Source organism: Salvelinus namaycush, unplaced genomic scaffold (assembly GCF_016432855.1).
Source record: "Salvelinus namaycush isolate Seneca unplaced genomic scaffold, SaNama_1.0 Scaffold904, whole genome shotgun sequence".
In the NCBI taxonomy this organism is placed as follows: Eukaryota; Metazoa; Chordata; class Actinopteri; order Salmoniformes; family Salmonidae; genus Salvelinus; species Salvelinus namaycush.
This window is the reverse complement of record NW_024061647.1, coordinates 82,798-102,256: the sequence shown is the minus strand read 5'-3', so window position 1 is coordinate 102,256 and position 19,459 is coordinate 82,798. Positions and strand designations below refer to the sequence as shown.

Below are 19,459 nucleotides of genomic sequence, written 5' to 3'. Positions count from 1 at the left end.
CTCCTCTCTCCACAGTGTGTTCAGAGATTAACCTGGGTTACTCCTCTTACCCCTAACCCTCCTCTCTCCACAGTGTGTTCAGAGATTAACCTGGGTTACTCCTTTTACCCCTAATCCTCCTCCCTCCTCTCTCCACAGTGTGTTCAGAGATTAACCTGGGTTACTCCTCTTACCCCTAACCCTCCTCTCTCCTCTCTCCACAGTGTGTTCAGAGATTAACCTGGGTTACTCCTCTTACCCCTAATCCTCCTCCCTCCTCTCTCCACAGTGTGTTCAGAGATTAACCTGGGTTACTCCTCTTACCCCTAACCCTCCTCTCTCCTCTCTCCACAGTGTGTTCAGAGATTAACCTGGGTTACTCCTCTTACCCCTAATCCTCCTCCCTCCTCTCTCCACAGTGTGTTCAGAGATTAACCTGGGTTACTCCTCTTACCCCTAACCCTCCTCTCTCCACAGTGTGTTCAGATATTAACCTGGGTTACTCCTCTTACCCCTAACCCTCCTCTCTCCACAGTGTGTTCAGAGATTAACCTGGGTTACTCCTCTTACCCCTAACCCTCCTCTCTCCTCTCTCCACAGTGTGTTCAGAGATTAACCTGGGTTACTCCTCTTACCCCTAACCCTCCTCTCTCCACAGTGTGTTCAGAGATTAACCTGGGTTACTCCTCTAACCCCTAACCCTCCTCTCTCCTCTCTCCACAGTGTGTTCAGAGATTAACCTGGGTTACTCCTCTTACCCCTAACCCTCCTCCCTCCTCTCTCCACAGTGTGTTCAGAGATTAACCTGGGTTACTCCTCTTACCCATAACCCTCCTCCCTCCTCTCTCCACAGTGTGTTCAGAGATTAACCTGGGTTACTCCTCTTACCTCTAACCCTCCTCTCTCCTCTCTCCACGGTGTGTTCAGAGATTAACCTGGGTTACTCCTCTTACCCCTAACCCTCCTCTCTCCACGGTGTGTTCAGAGATTAACCTGGGTTACTCCTCTTACCCCTAACCCTCCTCCCTCCACAGTGTGTTCAGAGATTAACCTGGGTTACTCCTCTTACCCATAACCCTCCTCTCTCCTCTCTCCACAGTGTGTTCAGAGATTAACCTGGGTTACTCCTCTTACCCCCAACCCTCCTCTCTCCTCTCTTCACAGCAGCAGTGTGTTCAGAGATTAACCTGGGTTACTGCAACGACCTGGACTACTCCAGGTGAGTCTTCAGTTTACACTCCCTTACTATAGAGAGTGCATCCCAAATGCCACACTATTCCCTATATAGTGTACTACTTTAGACCAGGGCCCTATGAAACCCTATTCCCTATATAGTGCACTACTTTAGACCAGAGCCCTATGGCACCCTATTCCCTATATAGTGCACTACTTTAGACCAGGGCCCTATGAAACACACTATTCCCTAATAGTGCACTACTTTAGACCAGGGCCCTATGAAACACACTATTCCCTAATAGTGCACTACTTTAGACCAGGGCCCTATGCCACACTATTCCCTATATAGTGCACTACTTTAGACCAGGACCCTATGCCACACTATTCCCTTTATAGTGCACTACTTTAGACCAGGGCCCTATGCCACACTATTCCCTATATAGTGCACTACTTTTGACCAGGACCCATAGGGGGTTCCCTCCCTTACCCTAGGGTGAAGATATTTCCCACATGGAAATGGAAGAGAATCACTTTGTTTGAGAAAAAACATTACCAATATGTTCTCATCTACTTGACTGATTGATTCTCTGACTGATCGACAGACCGATTCACAGATTGATTGACTGACTGACTAATTGATCAAATAATTGATTGATTGATTGACCTACTGACAGATCGATAGATCAACCAATTGGTCAATTGCTCATCTCCTCTCTCCCCAGGACCATCTTCCCTAACATCCTAGGTCAGCAGTCTCGTCATGAGGTGGAGTCTGGAGCTGAGTACCTCCTCCTCTCTGTGATCCACGGTCTCCTCAACGGGGAGTGTTCCCCAGACATCCGTCTGTTGGGGTGCTCCGTCCTCGCCCCGCCCTGCCAAGACCTACCCAGGCCCGCACCAGTCAAGGTGTGTCCCAGCTAGCACATTTAGTTCCAGCCCCGCACCAGTCAAGGTGTGTCCCAGCTAGCACATTTAGTTCCATCCCAGCACCCGTCAAGGTGTGTCCCAGCTATCACATTTAGTTCCAGCCCCACACCAGTCAAGGTGTGTCCCAGCTAGCACATTTAGTTCCAGCCCCACACCAGTCAAGGTGTGTCCCAGCTATCACATTTAGTTCCATCCCAGCACCCGTCAAGGTGTGTCCCAGCTATCACATTTAGTTCCAGCCCGCACCCATCAAGGTGTGTCCCAGTTAGCACATTTAGTTCCATCCCAGCACCCGTCAAGGTGTGTCCCAGCTAGCACATTTAGTTCCAGCCCCGCACCAGTCAAGGTGTGTCCCAGCTATCACATTTAGTTCCAGCCCGCACCAGTCAAGGTGTGTCCCAGCTAGCACATTTAGTTCCAGCCCCGCACCAGTCAAGGTGTGTCCCAGCTAGCACATTTAGTTCCAGCCCCGCACCAGTCAAGGTGTGTCCCAGCTATCACATTTAGTTCCAGCCCGCACCAGTCAAGGTGTGTCCCAGCTAGCACATTTAGTTCCAGCCCCGCACCAGTCAAGGTGTGTCCCAGCTAGCACATTTAGTTCCATCCCAGCACCAGTCAAGGTGTGTCCCAGCTAGCACATTTAGTTCCAGCCCCGCACCAGTCAAGGTGTGTCCCAGCTAGCACATTTAGTTCCAGCCCGCACCAGTCAAGGTGTGTCCCAGCTATCACATTTAGTTCCAGCCCACACCAGTCAAGGTGTGTCCCAGCTAGCACATCTAGTTCCAGCCCCGCACCAGTCAAGGTGTGTCCCAGCTAGCACATTTAGTTCCAGCCCCGCACCAGTCAAGGTGTGTCCCAGCTAGCACATTTAGTTCCAGCCCCGCACCAGTCAAGGTGTGTCCCAGCTAGCACATTTAGTTCCAGCCCCACACCAGTCAAGGTGTGTCCCAGCTATCACATTTAGTTCCAGCCCGCACCCATCAAGGTGTGTCCCAGTTAGCACATTTAGTTCCAGCCCCACACCAGTCAAGGTGTGTCCCAGCTAGCACATTTAGTTCCAGCCCCGCACCAGTCAAGGTGTGTCCCAGCTATCACATTTAGTTCCATCCCAGCACCCATCAAGGTGTGTCCCAGTTAGCACATTTAGTTCCAGCCCCGCACCAGTCAAGGTGTGTCCCAGTTAGCACATTTAGTTCCATCCCAGCACCCGTCAAGGTGTGTCCCAGCTAGCACATTTAGTTCCATCCCAGCACCCGTCAAGGTGTGTCCCAGCTAGCACATTTAGTTCCAGCCCCACACCAGTCAAGGTGTGTCCCAGCTATCACATTTAGTTCCAGCCCCACACCAGTCAAGGTGTGTTCCAGCTAGCACATTTAGTTCCAGCCCGCACCAGTCAAGGTGTGTCCCAGCTAGCACATTTAGTTCCAGCCCCGCACCAGTCAAGGTGTGTGTGCTGGAGGGGTTGGATACAGGATGGGTGTCCATCTCATATTGATTAATATAGTATTCTTCTTCTCCTCATATTCCCCCTTCTTCTTCTTCTTCCCCCTTCTTCTTCTTCTTCTAAAGTCGTGCCGCAGTGCATGTGAGGCGGTGAGGAAGGGGTGTGGCCACGCGTTCGAGGGCATCGACATGGCGTGGCCTTACTTCCTAGACTGTGACCGATTCTTCGCCAGCGAACAGGAAGGCTGTCACGACCCGTTGGCCCCGTTAAGAGGTAGCCCTACCGGAATTGTACATGTAAAAAAAAAAAAAAAATGTTGAATATACAATAATTACGCAATAAGAGATTTTACTGTACTGTAACACAAATTGAATCTTAAAAACCTCTTTGGGATGTCCCACCTGTCCAACATCCGGTGAAATTGCAGAGCGCAAAATTCAAAATACAAAATTCGTAATATTAAACATTCATGAAAATACAAGTGTCTTACATCGTTTAAAAGCTTAACCTCTTGTTTATCCAGCCGCTTTGTCAGATTTCAAAAAGGCTTTACGGCGAAAGCCTACTATGCAATTATCTGAGGACAGCGCCCCGCGTACAAAAGCATTACAAACATTTTCCAAACAAGCAGAGGCATCACGAAAGTCAAAAATAGCGATAAAATAAATTACTTACCTTTGAAGATCTTCCTCTTTTTGCAATCACAAGGGTCCCAGCTACATAACAAACGGTCCTTTTGTTCGATAAAGTCCTTTATATCCCAAAAAAGTCAGTTTAGTTGGCGCGCTTGACTTAGTAATCCACCGGTTTCCCTCGTTCAAAATGCATACAAATGAATCCCGAAACTTCGTCCAAACAAGTCAAACAAAGTTTCTAATAAATCCTCAGGTCCCCTAATACGTAAATAAATGATACAATTTAAGACAGAGAATAGTATGTTCATTACCGGAGATAAATAACGAAGTGCGCACCCTCACCGGCGTGCGCCACAACACTACAGCCAAAATGGGAGCCACCTAGAAAAACTACAAATTCTAGCTAATTTTTCAAAAAACAAGCCCGAATCTCTTTCTAAAGACTGTTGACATCTACTGGAAGCCCTAGGAACTGCAATGTGGGAGGTATTCCATTGATTTTCCCATAGACAGGCATTTTAAATGGTGTCATCTCCCCCCCAAAAAAATTCTGGATGGATTCTCCTCAGGTTTTCGCCTGCTATATCAGCTCTGTTATACTCACAGATATTATTTTGACAGTTTCTGAAACTTTAGAGTGTTATATCCAATACTACCAATTATATGCATATCCTAGCTTCTGGGCCTGAATAACAGGCAGTTTACTAATGGTACCTCATTCATCCAAACTTCTGAATACTGACCCCGATCCCTAAGAAGTTTTAACATGCATTCTACCCTGTCTTACAAAATAAGAGTTTTTACTGTACTGTAACACAAATAGAATTTTAACATGTTAAACATACATTCTACCTTGTCTTAGCATTCACAAATACCTAAAAAGCTGGTTAGGACGGAGTGCATTTTTAGTTCCTAAATACATTACAAATGTATTTGAAAGAGCTTATCAAGTAATTTAACATGACATGGATGAAACATCAGAATAATCGTAATGTGTGTCCGCCCCTTTTAAAAAATGTTTTAGCCTAAAATGACCTACCCAAATCTAACTGCCTGCAACTCAGGCCTGAAGCAAGGATATGCATATTCTTGGTATCATTTGAAAGGAAACACTTTCAAGTTTGTGGGAATGTGAAAAGAATGTAGGAGAATACAACACAATAGATCTGGTAAAAGACAATACAAAGAAAAAAACAACTGTTCTTCTGTACCATCATCTTTGAAATGCAAGAGAAAGGCCATAGTGTATTAGTCCAGCCCAGCTGCAATTTAGATTTTGGCCACTAGATGGCAGAAGTGTATGTGCAAAGTTTTAGACTGATCCAATGAACATTGCATTTCTGTTCAAGATGTTGTACCTAATTTGTTTATTAATAACTTTTCATGTTCAAAACTGTGCACTCTCCTCAAACAATAGCATGGTATTATTTCACTGTAATAGCTACTGTAAATTGGACAGTGCAGATAGATTAACAAGGATTTAAGCTTTCTGCCAAGATCAGATATGTCTATGTCCTGGGAAATGTACTTGTTACTAATCGCATTAGCCTATGTTAGCTCAACCCTCCCGTGGATGGGACACCGATCCCGATGGGGGTGTTTCAGAAAACCAACTATGATCAATTCAGCTAATCTCCCACGCCCTCCTCCTTCGCCCTCTCCCTCTCAGCCAGACAGGAAGTGGCTTTCTCCAACCTGTCTCCAGACGAACCCTCCACCATCATTCAGTTCACGTACCACTCCAACGCCCAGATGTACAACGTTCTGAAGAGGACTGCTGCCAAGTGCTCTCACATCTCCCGCACCTACAGGTACTGGCTGTGTTCACATCTCCCGCACCTACAGGTACTGGCTGAGTTCACATCTCCCACACCTACAGGTACTGGCTGTGTTCACATCTCCCACACCTACAGGTACTGGCTGTGTTCACATCTCCCGCACCTACAGGTACTGGCTGAGTTCACATCTCCCGCACCTACAGGTACTGGCTGTGTTCACATCTCCCGCACCTACAGGTACTGGCTGTGTTCACATCTCCCACACCTACAGGTACTGGCTGTGTTCACATCTCCCACACCTACAGGTACTGGCTGAGTTCACATCTCCCGCACCTACAGGTACTGGCTGTGTTCACATCTCCCACACCTACAGGTACTGGCTGAGTTCACATCTCCCGCACCTACAGGTACTGGCTGTGTTCACATCTCCCACACCTACAGGTACTGGCTGAGTTCACATCTCCCGCACCTACAGGTACTGGCTGAGTTCACATCTCCCACACCTACAGGTACTGGCTGAGTTCACATCTCCCGCACCTACAGGTACTGGCTGAGTTCACATCTCCCACACCTACAGGTACTGGCTGAGTTCACATCTCCCACACCTACAGGTACTGGCTGTGTTCACATCTCCCACACCTACAGGTACTGGCTGAGTTCACATCTCCCGCACCTACAGGTACTGGCTGTGTTCACATCTCCTGCACCTACAGGTACTGGCTGTGTTCACATCTCCCACACCTACAGGTACTGGCTGTGTTCACATCTCCTGCACCTACAGGTACTGGCTGAGTTCACATCTCCCGCACCTACAGGTACTGGCTGTGTTCACATCTCCCGCACCTACAGGTACTGGCTGAGTTCACATCTCCCACACCTACAGGTACTGGCTGTGTTCACATCTCCCACACCTACAGGTACTGGCTGTGTTCACATCTCCCGCACCTACAGGTACTGGCTGTGTTCACATCTCCCGCACCTACAGGTACTGGCTGTGTTCACATCTCCCACACCTACAGGTACTGGCTGTGTTCACATCTCCCGCACCTACAGGTACTGGCTGTGTTCACATCTCCTGCACCTACAGGTACTGGCTGTGTTCACATCTCCCACACCTACAGGTACTGGCTGTGTTCACATCTCCCACACCTACAGGTACTGGCTGTGTTCACATCTCCCGCACCTACAGGTACTGGCTGTGTTCTGCGGCTGTTTACTTTGACAGGAAATATCCCCTCAGGGATGAATAAACTACTGCTCTGTGTATCTATATCTACAGTATCGGACGCAGCACAGAGGGGAAAGACCTCCTGGCCATAGAGTTCACAGACAACCCCGGAGGGCACGAACTATGTGAGTGTGTAATGATTTCTGGGGTTTGAAATGCACAGCAATGAGGCAAGTCAGCTAGGGAGCCCATTGGTACAGGGCTAGTTGAGTATCTCCTGTGTCTTAACCTGTCTAGGATGAGTGTGCCGCTAGCGGCACTCCCCCCCCCCCCCACTGAAAAACCAGTGCCGCGAAATTCAAAAAAAATATTTTTTTTAAATATTTAACTTTCACACATTAAAGTCCAATACAGCTAATGAAAGACACAGATCTTGTGAATCCAGTCAACATGTCCGATTTTTAAAATGTTTTACAGGGAAGACACAATATGTAAAGATGTACATCTATTACCTAAAAACACATTAGCATAATCCACCATCTTTTATTTGTCCACCAACACCAGTAGCCATCACCAATTCGGCTAAACTAAGATATTTATAGCCCCTAACCAACAAAAAAACTCATTAGATGACAGTCTGATAACATATTTATGGTATGGGATAGGTTTTGTTAGAAAAAAGTGCATATTTCAGGTAGATGGCATAGGTTACAATTGCACCCACCGTCACAAATGGAATAGAAAAACTACTTAGAGCAACGTGTTTACCTACTTACTAATCATCAAACATTTCGTAAAAATACACAGCATACACGAATCGAAAGACACAGATCCTGTGAATACAGACAATATTTCAGATTTTCTAAGTGTCTTACAGCGAAAACACAATAAATCGTTATATTAGCATAGCACATACCACATAGCAGCCCAGCATTGATTCTAGCCAAAGTGAGCGATAAAAGTCAACATCGCCAAAAGATATTAATTTTTTCACTAACCTTCTCAGAATTCTTCCGATGACACTCCTGTAACATCACATTACAACATGCATATACAGTTTGATCGCAAATGTTTATATTTAGCCACCAAAATCATGGTTAGACAATGTGAAATGTAGCTCAGCTGGTCAGAAAATGTCCTTGCGCCACTTAGACAGTGATCTACTCTTATACATAAATACTCATAAACGTGACTAAAAAATATAGGGTGGACAGGGATTGATAGACAATTTAATTCTTAATACAATTGCGTTATTACATTTTTTAATTTATCCTTACTTTTCAATACAGTTTGCGCCAAGCGAAGCTACGTCAAAAAACATGGCGTCCTAAGCCACTAAAATGTTTCGACAGAAACACGATTTATCATAATAAAAATGTCCTACCTTGAGCTGTTCTTCCATCAGTATCTTGGGCAAAGGATCCTTTCTTGGGAGAAATCGTCTTTTGGTGGAAAGCTGTCCTCTTGCCATGTGGAAATGCCAACTGCGTTCGGGATGAACTGAAAAGCGTGCCCAACTATTCACATCGTTGCAAAAATAAATGTCCCAAAATCGCACTAAACGGATATAAATTGCTATAAAACGCTTTAAATTAACTACCTTATGATGTTTTTAACTCCCATAACGAGTAGAAACATGACCCGAGTAATATTACCCCCTTCACTAATGCTTGGAAAAGGTGCGGGCCGGTGTCCTCTAGGCGCATGACGCAGCTCCAAAAGAATGACTAGCTTCAGGGTTTTTTCATTTGTAGGGCCTGTGAACGCGCAATCGACCCCATTGGAATCGTCATCACGTAAAGGCATCCAGGGGAAGACGTAAGAAGTGTCCGTATAGTCATAGCAAAATCAGTGCCCTTTTAACTGACTTCAGAACAGTGGCCAACATTTCTGAAATCTGAATCCATGTCAGGGAAATTGCTGTAGAATGGGCTCTGTTCCACTTAGAGACAAAATTTCAACTCCTATAGAAACTATAGACTGTTTTCTATCCAATAATAATAATAATATGCATATTGTACGATCAAGGATTTTGTGGGAAGCCGTTTAAAAAAAGTACCCAATTAGCATAAATAGCCTAAACAGCGCCCTCATCCCCAACAGGTTTTAAAGCCTATTGGTACAGGGCAAGTTGAGGATCTCCTGTGTCTTAAAGCCTATTGGTACAGGGCAAGTTGAGGATCTCCTGTGTCTTAAAGCCTATTGGTACAGGGCAAGTTGAGGATCTCCTGTGTCTTAAAGCCTATTGGTACAGGGCAAGTTGAGGATCTCCTGTGTCTTAAAGCCTATTGGTACAGGGCTAGTTGAGTATCCCCTGTGTCTTAAAGCCTATTGGTACAGGGCTAGTTGAGTATCTTCTGTGTCTTAAAGCCTATTGGTACAGGGCTAGTTGAGGATCTCCTGTGTCTTAAAGCCTATTGGTACAGGGCTAGTTGAGGATCTCCTGTATCTTAAAGCCTATTGGTACAGGGCTAGTTGAGTATCCCCTGTGTCTTAAAGCCTATTGGTACAGGGCTAGTTGAGGATCTCCTGTGTCTTAAAGCCTATTGGTACAGGGCAAGTTGAGTATCTCCTGTGTCTTAAAGCCTATTGGTACAGGGCAAGTTGAGGATCTCCTGTGTCTTAAAGCCTATTGGTACAGGGCAAGTTGAGGATCTCCTGTGTCTTAAAGCCTATTGGTACAGGGCAAGTTGAGGATCTCCTGTGTCTTAAAGTCTTCTAACATGAACTTTAACAGGTTTTGTCTTGAGCAATTCCTTTCCTGTGTCTCTCACCCCTCCCCTCCTCCCCCGTCTCTCCCCCTCCTCAGTGGAACCGGAGATCAAGTTGGTTGGCAACATGCATGGCAACGAGGTCCTGGGTCGTCAGTTGCTGCTCTACCTGGCCCAGTACCTGTGTTCCGAGTATCTCCTTGGCAACCAGCGTATCCAGACGCTCGTAAACACCACACGCATCCACATCCTGGCGTCCATGAACCCCGACGGTTACGAGCTGGCGGCCGCCGAGGTAGAGGATAGCAACGACCCGGAACAACAACCACACTACAACCAGGAAGTAAATCACAAATAAATAAAAAAACGTCGAAGCCGGGTCCGACCAACCGCCGCGTAGAGATAGAAAGAGGCCACGCCTCCTATCTTCTCCATTATAGAGTCTGTGACAGCACTCTCTTTCTAAGCCTGCCCCTTTTCCAACTGCCTATCATCTACCTGAGCTCTCCTATTGGTTCAGCCCCTCCCACTACCAGAGAGACAAAGTGATAGTGTCCTTAACCAATCAGCAAGAGTAGTCGGTTAGACTGTTGTCATGGAAACGCAGTGCCATTTTTTTGTAACTGTGTTTAAGGTCGAAGAAATAACACCTAGAAATCTCAAAACGTTTTTCTTAAAATAAAAAATAATATATATATTTTTAATAGATAAAACGTCTAGTTGTTTTCCCCAACAGCTGGCAGTGGGAAGCTCTATTCTCTTCATCATCATGTTTTCAAACTACCGAGGGATTTCTGGGCTATCTTCTTCACAGAAACAGCATGTCATGTCCTGTCCAACTACTGGCAGGACTCCCGAGTGGCTAAGGCATTGCACCTCAGTGCTAGAGGTGTCACTACAGACACCCTGGTTTGAATCCAGGCTGTATCACAACCGGCCGTGGTTGGGAGTCCCATAGGGCGGCGCACAATTGGCCCAGCGTCGTCCGGGTTTGGACGGTGTAGGCCGACATTTTAAATAAGAATTTGTTCTTAACTGACTTGTCTAGTTAAATAAAGGTTTTAATAAAAAAAATGTTTACTGGACAGCATGTTCTCTCCAGACGGATTACATAGTCTGTCCCTAAGTTACTCCCTGTATAGGGAACGATCATGTGACTTGACTGGGAAAATCTCTGGGCCCTCTTCCGGGTCACATGGTCAACGAAACACTCCTGACGTCTTATATTCATCCTATCCAATCACATTCTTCTAATCGACGTGACTTCCATTTCTTCCATTACCCATGATGCTTCACTCTTCACTCCTCCCCGGCATGCTCCTGCAGGGTCGTGGGGTGTTGAACCATGTCTAGGGTCACGACCTTTACCCTCTGTGTGTGTTTCTACTTCTGTGTGTTTGCGTAGGGTCACGAGCTCAACGGTTGGACGGTGGGTCGCACCAACGCTCAGAACCTAGACTTGAACCGGAACTTTCCTGACCTTACGTCTATTCTCTACCGGAATCGCAGGATCAAACGGTTCCGCACCGACCACATCCCCATCCCAGACTCTTACTGGTTTGGTAAGGTATGTATCAACATCTCGCTACATTGGTGTCGGTAGTGGGATGGCGCCAGTGAGGCCATCGGAGAGGTGTGCACACATGAGTGATATAACTAGCTTCTCTATAGCAAGTCCCTCAGGTGTAGGTACCTCTCCGATGGTATTGGAACTTAGCTTTCTGTTGATGTGGGAAAGTATAGGACATTCCTACTGTTTTGATAAGGTAAAGGACATTCCTACTGTTTTGGTAAGGTATAGGACATTCCTACTGTTTTGGTAATGTACAGGACATTCCTACTGTTTTGGTAAGGTACAGGGCATTCCTACTGTTTTGGTAAGGTACAGGGCATTCCTACTGTTTTGGTAAGGTACAGGACATTCCTACTGTTTTGGTAAGGTACAGGACATTCCTACTGTTTTGGTAAGGTACAGGACATTCCTACTGTTTGGTAAGGTACAGGACATTCCTACTGTTTTGGTAAGGTATAGGACATTCCTACTGTTTTGGTAAGGTACAGGACATTCATACTGTTTTGGTAAGGTACAGGACATTCCTACTGTTGTGGTAAGGTACAGGGCATTCCTACTGTTGTGGTAAGGTACAGGACATTCCTACTGTTTTGGTAAGGTATAAGACATTCCTACTGTTTGGTAAGGTATAGGACATTCCTACTGTTTTGGTAAGGTACAGGACATTCCTACTGTTGTGGTAAGGTACAGGACATTCCTACTGTTTTGGTAAGGTATAGGACATTCCTACTGTTTTGGTAAGGTATAGGACATTCCTACTGTTTTGGTAAGGTATAGGACATTCCTACTGCTTTGGTAAGGTACAGGACATTCCTACTGTTTTGGTAAGGTATAGGACATTCCTACTGTTTTGGTAAGGTATAGGACATTCCTACTGTTTTGGTAATGTACAGGACATTCCTACTGTTTTGGTAATGTACAGGACATTCCTACTGTTTTGGTAAGGTACAGGACATTCCTACTGTTTTGGTAAGGTATAGGACATTCCTACTGTTTTGGTAAGGTATAGGACATTCCTACTGCTTTGGTAAGGTATAGGACATTCCTACTGTTTTGATAAGGTATAGGACATTCCTACTGTTTTGATAAGGTATAGGACATCCCTACTGTTTTGATAAGGTACAGGACATTCCTACTGTTTTGATAAGGTATAGGACATTCCTACTGTTTTGATAAGGTACAGGACATTCCTACTGTTTTGATAAGGTATAGGACATTCCTACTGTTTTGATAAGGTACAGGACATTCCTACTGTTTTGGTAAGGTATAGGACATTCCTACTGTTTTGGTAAGGTACAGGACATTCCTACTGTTGTGGTAAGGTATAGGACATCCCTACTGTTTTGATAAGGTACAGGACATTCCTACTGTTTTGATAAGGTACAGGACATTCCTACTGTTTTGGTAAGGTATAGGACATTCCTACTGTTTTGGTAAGGTACAGGACATTCCTACTGTTTTGATAAGGTATAGGACATCCCTACTGTTTTGATAAGGTACAGGACATTCCTACTGTTTTGATAAGGTATAGGACATTCCTACTGTTTTGATAAGGTACAGGACATTCCTACTGTTTTGATAAGGTATAGGACATTCCTACTGTTTTGATAAGGTACAGGACATTCCTACTGTTTTGATAAGGTATAGGACATTCCTACTGTTTTGATAAGGTACAGGACATTCCTACTGTTTTGGTAAGGTATAGGACATTCCTACTGTTTTGGTAAGGTACAGGACATTCCTACTGTTGTGGTAAGGTACAGGACATTCCTACTGTTTTGGTAAGGTATAGGACATTCCTACTGTTTTGGTAAGGTATAGGACATTCCTACTGTTTTGGTAAGGTATAGGACATTCCTACTGCTTTGGTAAGGTACAGGACATTCCTACTGTTTTGGTAAGGTATAGGACATTCCTACTGTTTTGGTAAGGTATAGGACATTCCTACTGTTTTGGTAAGGTACAGGACATTCCTACTGTTTTGGTAATGTACAGGACATTCTTACTGTTTTGGTAATGTACAGGACATTCCTACTGTTTTGGTAAGGTATAGGACATTCCTACTGTTTTGGTAAGGTACAGGACATTCCTACTGTTTTGGTAAGGTATAGGACATTCCTACTGTTTTGGTAAGGTATAGGACATTCCTACTGCTTTGGTAAGGTATAGGACATTCCTACTGTTTTGATAAGGTATAGGACATTCCTACTGTTTTGATAAGGTATAGGACATCCCTACTGTTTTGATAAGGTACAGGACATTCCTACTGTTTTGATAAGGTATAGGACATTCCTACTGTTTTGATAAGGTACAGGACATTCCTACTGTTTTGATAAGGTATAGGACATTCCTACTGTTTTGGTAATGTACAGGACATTCCTACTGTTTTGGTAAGGTACAGGACATTCCTACTGTTTTGGTAAGGTATAGGACATTCCTACTGTTTTGGTAAGGTACAGGACATTCCTACTGTTTTGGTAATGTACAGGGCATTCCTACTGTTTTGGTAATGTACAGGACATTCCTACTGTTTTGGTAAGGTACAGGACATTCCTACTGTTTTGGTAAGGTATAGGACATTCCTACTGTTTTGGTAAGGTATAGGACATTCCTACTGCTTTGGTAAGGTATAGGACATTCCTACTGTTTTGATAAGGTATAGGACATTCCTACTGTTTTGATAAGGTATAGGACATCCCTACTGTTTTGATAAGGTACAGGACATTCCTACTGTTTTGATAAGGTATAGGACATTCCTACTGTTTTGATAAGGTACAGGACATTCCTACTGTTTTGATAAGGTATAGGACATTCCTACTGTTTTGATAAGGTACAGGACATTCCTACTGTTTTGGTAAGGTATAGGACATTCCTACTGTTGTGGTAAGGTACAGGACATTCCTACTGTTTTGGTAAGGTACAGGACATTCCTACTGTTTTGGTAATGTACAGGACATTCCTACTGTTTTGGTAAGGTACAGGACATTCCTACTGTTTTGGTAAGGTATAGGACATTCCTACTGTTTTGGTAAGGTACAGGACATTCCTACTGTTTTGGTAAGGTACAGGACATTCCTACTGTTGTGGTAAGGTACAGGACATTCCTACTGTTTTGGTAATGTACAGGACATTCCTACTGTTTTGGTAAGGTATAGGACATTCCTACTGTTTTGGTAAGGTACAGGACATTCCTACTGTTTTGGTAAGGTATATGACATCCCTACTGTTTTGGTAAGGTACAGGACATTCCTACTGTTTTGGTAAGGTACAGGACATTCCTACTGTTTTGGTGATGTACAGGACATTCCTACTGTTTTGGTAAGGTACAGGACATTCCTACTGTTTTGGTAAGGTACAGGACATTCCTACTGTTTTGGTAAGGTACAGGACATTCCTACTGTTTTGGTAAGGTATAGGACATTCCTACTGTTTTGGTAAGGTACAGGATATTCCTACTGTTTTGGTAAGGTATAGGACATTCCTACTGTTTTGGTAAGGTATAGGACATTCCTACTGTTTTGGTAAGGTACAGGACATTCCTACTGTTTTGGTAAGGTATAGGACATTCCTACTGTTTTGGTAAGGTATAGGACATTCCTACTGTTTTGGTAAGGTACAGGACATTCCTACTGTTTTGGTAAGGTACAGGACATTCCTACTGTTTTGGTAAGGTACAGGACATTCCTACTGTTTTGGTAAGGTATAGGACATTCCTACTGTTTTGGTAAGGTACAGGACATTCCTACTGTTTTGGTAAGGTACAGGACATTCCTACTGTTTTGGTAAGGTATAGGACATTCCTACTGTTTTGGTAAGGTACAGGACATTCCTACTGTTTTGGTAAGGTACAGGACATTCCTACTGTTTTGGTGATGTACAGGACATTCCTACTGTTTTGGTGATGTACAGGACATTCCTACTGTTTTGGTAAGGTACAGGACATTCCTACTGTTTTGGTAAGGTACAGGACATTCCTACTGTTTTGGTAAGGTACAGGACATTCCTACTGTTTTGGTAAGGTATAGGACATTCCTACTGTTTTGGTAAGGTATAGGACATTCCTACTGTTTTGGTAAGGTACAGGACATTCCTACTGTTTTGGTAAGGTACAGGACATTCCTACTGTTTTGGTAAGGCACAGGACATTCCTACTGTTGTGGTAAGGTACAGGACATTCCTACTGTTTTGGTAAGGTATGTACTAGGGGTGTCCAGAGTATTTATACAAAGCCAGTTTTGTAAGGGATATGTGTAATTTTCCTGATCTGATTAATGATGTAAGTAATTTGGTCTTGATCTGTGATGGGGAAAACACTCATCTCTCTCTTGTCACTTAGACAGTGTGAGGTGATGATCCTCTGAATAACTGTTGTCTGCTGTCTATGAAGAAATAGACAGTTGATCCTGCTGCTTGAACAGGGCAAAACTCTCCTTTCCTCTCCTCTCTCATCTTCTCCTCTTTCCTTTCCTCTCTCCTTTCCTCTCTCAGGTAGCTTCAGAGACCTATGCAGTGATGAAGTGGATCAGGTCTGTGCCATTTGTCCAGTCTGCTAGCCTCCATGGTGGAGAGCTGGTGATCTCTTATCCCTTTGACTTCTCCAGACACCTCCATGAAGAGAGGATGTTCTCCCCTACACCTGATGAACAGGTACCCTGTCCTGTCCTACACCTGACCAACAGGTATCCTGCCCTGTCCTACACCTGATGAACAGGTACCCTGTTCTGTCCTACACCTGACCAACAGGTACCCTGTCCTGTCCTACACCTGACCAACAGGTACCCTGTCCTGTCCTACACCTGACCAACAGGTACCCTGTCCTGTAATACACCTGACCAACAGGTACCCTGTCCTGTCCTACACCTGACCAACAGGTACCCTGTCCTGTCCTACACCTGACCAACAGGTACCCTGTCCTGTCCTACACCTGACCAACAGGTACCCTGTCCTGTCCTACACCTGACCAACAGGTACCCTGTCCTGTAATACACCTGACCAACAGGTACCCTGTCCTGTACTACACCTGACCAACAGGTACCCTGTCCTGTCCTACACCTGACCAACAGGTACCCTGTCCTGTCCTACACCTGACCAACAGGTACCCTGTCCTGTCCTACACCTGACCAACAGGTACCCTGTCCTGTCCTACACCTGACCAACAGGTACCCTGTCCTGTCCTACACCTGACCAACAGGTACCCTGTCCTGTCCTACACCTGACCAACAGGTACCCTGTCCTACACCTGACCAACAGGTACCCTGTCCTGTCCTACACCTGACCAACAGGTACCCTGTCCTACACCTGACCAACAGGTACCCTGTCCTGTCCTACACCTGACCAACAGGTACCCTGTCCTGTACTACACCTGACCAACAGGTACCCTGTCCTGTCCTACACCTGACCAACAGGTACCCTGTCCTGTCCTACACCTGACCAACAGGTACCCTGTCCTGTACTACACCTGACCAACAGGTACCCTGTCCTGTCCTACACCTGACCAACAGGTACCCTGTCCTACACCTGACCAACAGGTACCCTGTCCTGTCCTACACCTGACCAACAGGTACCCTGTCCTACACCTGACCAACAGGTACCCTGTCCTGTCCTACACCTGACCAACAGGTACCCTGTCCTGTACTACACCTGATGAACAGGTACCCTGTCCAGTCCTACACCTGACCAACAGGTACCCTGTCCTGTCCTACACCTGACCAACAGGTACCCTGTCCTGTAATACACCTGACCAACAGGTACCCTGTCCTGTCCTACACCTGACCAACAGGTACCCTGTCCTGTCCTACACCTGACCAACAGGTACCCTGTCCTGTCCTACACCTGACCAACAGGTACCCTGTCCTGTCCTACACCTGACCAACAGGTACCCTGTCCTACACCTGACCAACAGGTACCCTGTCCTACACCTGACCAACAGGTGCCCTGTCCTACACCTGACCAACAGGTGCCCTGTCCTACACCTGACCAACAGGTGCCCTGTCCTACACCTGACCAACAGGTGCCCTGTCCTACACCTGACCAACAGGTACCCTGTCCTGTACTACACCTGACCAACAGGTGCCCTGTCCTACACCTGACCAACAGGTGCCCTGTCCTACACCTGACCAACAGGTACCCTGTCCTGTCCTACACCTGACCAACAGGTACCCTGTCCTGTCCTAAACCTGACCAACAGGTACCCTGTCCAGTCCTACACCTGACCAACAGGTGCCCTATCCTACACCTGACCAACAGGTGCCCTGTCCTACACCTGACCAACAGGTACCCTGTCCTACACCTGACCAACAGGTACCCTGTCCTACACCTGACCAACAGGTGCCCTGTCCTACACCTAACCAACAGGTGCCCTGTCCTACACCTGACCAACAGGTACCCTGTCCTGTCCTACACCTGACCAACAGGTACCCTGTCCTGTACTACACCTGACCAACAGGTACCCTGTCCTGTCCTACACCTGACCAACAGGTACCCTGTCCTACACCTGACCAACAGGTGCCCTGTCCTACACCTGACCAACAGGTACCCTGTCCTACACCTGACCAACAGGTGCCCTGTCCTACACCTGACCAACAGGTACCCTGTCCTACACCTGACCAACAGGTGCCCTGTCCTACACCTGACCAACAGGTGCCCTGTCCTACACCTGACCAACAGGTGCCCTGTCCTACACCTGACCAACAGGTACCCTGTCCTGTCCTACACCTGACCAACAGGTACCCTGTCCTGTACTACACCTGACCAACAGGTACCCTGTCCTGTCCTACACCTGACCAACAGGTACCCTGTCCTGTCCTACACCTGACCAACAGGTACCCTGTCCTACACCTGACCAACAGGTACCCTGTCCTACACCTGACCAACAGGTACCCTGTCCTGTCCTACACCTGACCAACAGGTGCCCTGTCCTACACCTGACCAACAGGTACCCTGTCCAGTCCTACACCTGACCAACAGGTACCCTGTCCTGTCCTACACCTGACCAACAGGTACCCTGTCCTGTCCTACACCTGACCAACAGGTGCCCTGTCCTACACCTGACCAACAGGTACCCTGTCCAGTCCTACACCTGACCAACAGGTGCCCTGTCCTACACCTGACCAACAGGTACCCTGTCCTGTCCTACACCTGACCAACAGGTGCCCTGTCCTACACCTGACCAACAGGTACCCTGTCCAGTCCTACACCTGACCAACAGGTACCCTGTCCTGTCCTACACCTGACCAACAGGTACCCTGTCCTGTCCTACACCTGACCAACAGGTGCCCTGTCCTACACCTGACCAACAGGTACCCTGTCCTGTCCTACACCTGACCAACAGGTGCCCTGTCCTACACCTGACCAACAGGTACCCTGTCCTGTCCTCCACCTGATGAACAGGTACCCTGTCCTACACCTGACCAACAGGTACCCTGTCCTCCACCTGACCAACAGGTACCCTATTCCCTATATAGTTCACTACTTTAGACCCATAGTGCCATTTGGGACGGACACATAGTTTATGTCAGGGGTGAAAACCTCTTCTGTTCCCAGGCTAGAAAATGACATGTTACAGATTGTGACTGTGTCCCTCTCTGCAGGCGTTTAAGCAGCTGGCCCGGACGTACGCAGACTCTCACGCCAGCATGGCCGACAACAACACAGAGAGGTGATTATATTCCTATCTATTATTATGAATGATTATATTACACTCTGTTACATGACCTTTATATTGTATATTCTAGGTGTGGAGCGTCCTTCATCAGGAGCGGAGGCATCATCAACGGAGCTCTGTGGTACAGCTTCCCAGGGGGTAGGGAACCTTCTATATCTTCTCCTCTCTCCTGGTAACATTCTGTCTCCTCTTCTCCTCCTCATAACATTCTCTCTCCTCTCATAACATTCTGTCTCTCCTCCTCTCCTCATAACATTCTGTCTCTCCTCCTCATAACATACCTTAAGGGAACTCTGAGACGGGAGCCGTATGGTTAGTGAAGAAAGTCCCATTGCAAATGTACGGTCCCTTACCTGACGTCTTACGACGTCGCAGAAAATCGCGGACGGCGTCGGGCCGTGGGCG

The 19,459-nt window shown here is 46.3% G+C and overlaps 1 protein-coding gene across 1 annotated transcript in view; it reads left to right on the top strand.

Moving 5' to 3' along the window:
* The first annotated feature begins 1,149 nt into the window (after positions 1-1,149).
* The window catches only part of LOC120043413 (carboxypeptidase Z-like), a 36,383-nt gene continuing 18,073 nt past the window's right edge, over positions 1,150-19,459 (top strand). The window contains exons 1-10 of the mRNA XM_038987995.1: positions 1,150-1,198; positions 1,878-2,061; positions 3,652-3,799; positions 5,831-5,972; positions 7,219-7,292; positions 9,917-10,113; positions 11,224-11,385; positions 15,880-16,038; positions 18,981-19,048; positions 19,125-19,192. Coding sequence (XP_038843923.1) covers positions 3,715-3,799; positions 5,831-5,972; positions 7,219-7,292; positions 9,917-10,113; positions 11,224-11,385; positions 15,880-16,038; positions 18,981-19,048; positions 19,125-19,192 — 955 coding nt within the window. The 5' untranslated portion in view covers positions 1,150-1,198; positions 1,878-2,061; positions 3,652-3,714. The remainder of the gene's footprint in view (positions 1,199-1,877; positions 2,062-3,651; positions 3,800-5,830; positions 5,973-7,218; positions 7,293-9,916; positions 10,114-11,223; positions 11,386-15,879; positions 16,039-18,980; positions 19,049-19,124; positions 19,193-19,459) is intronic.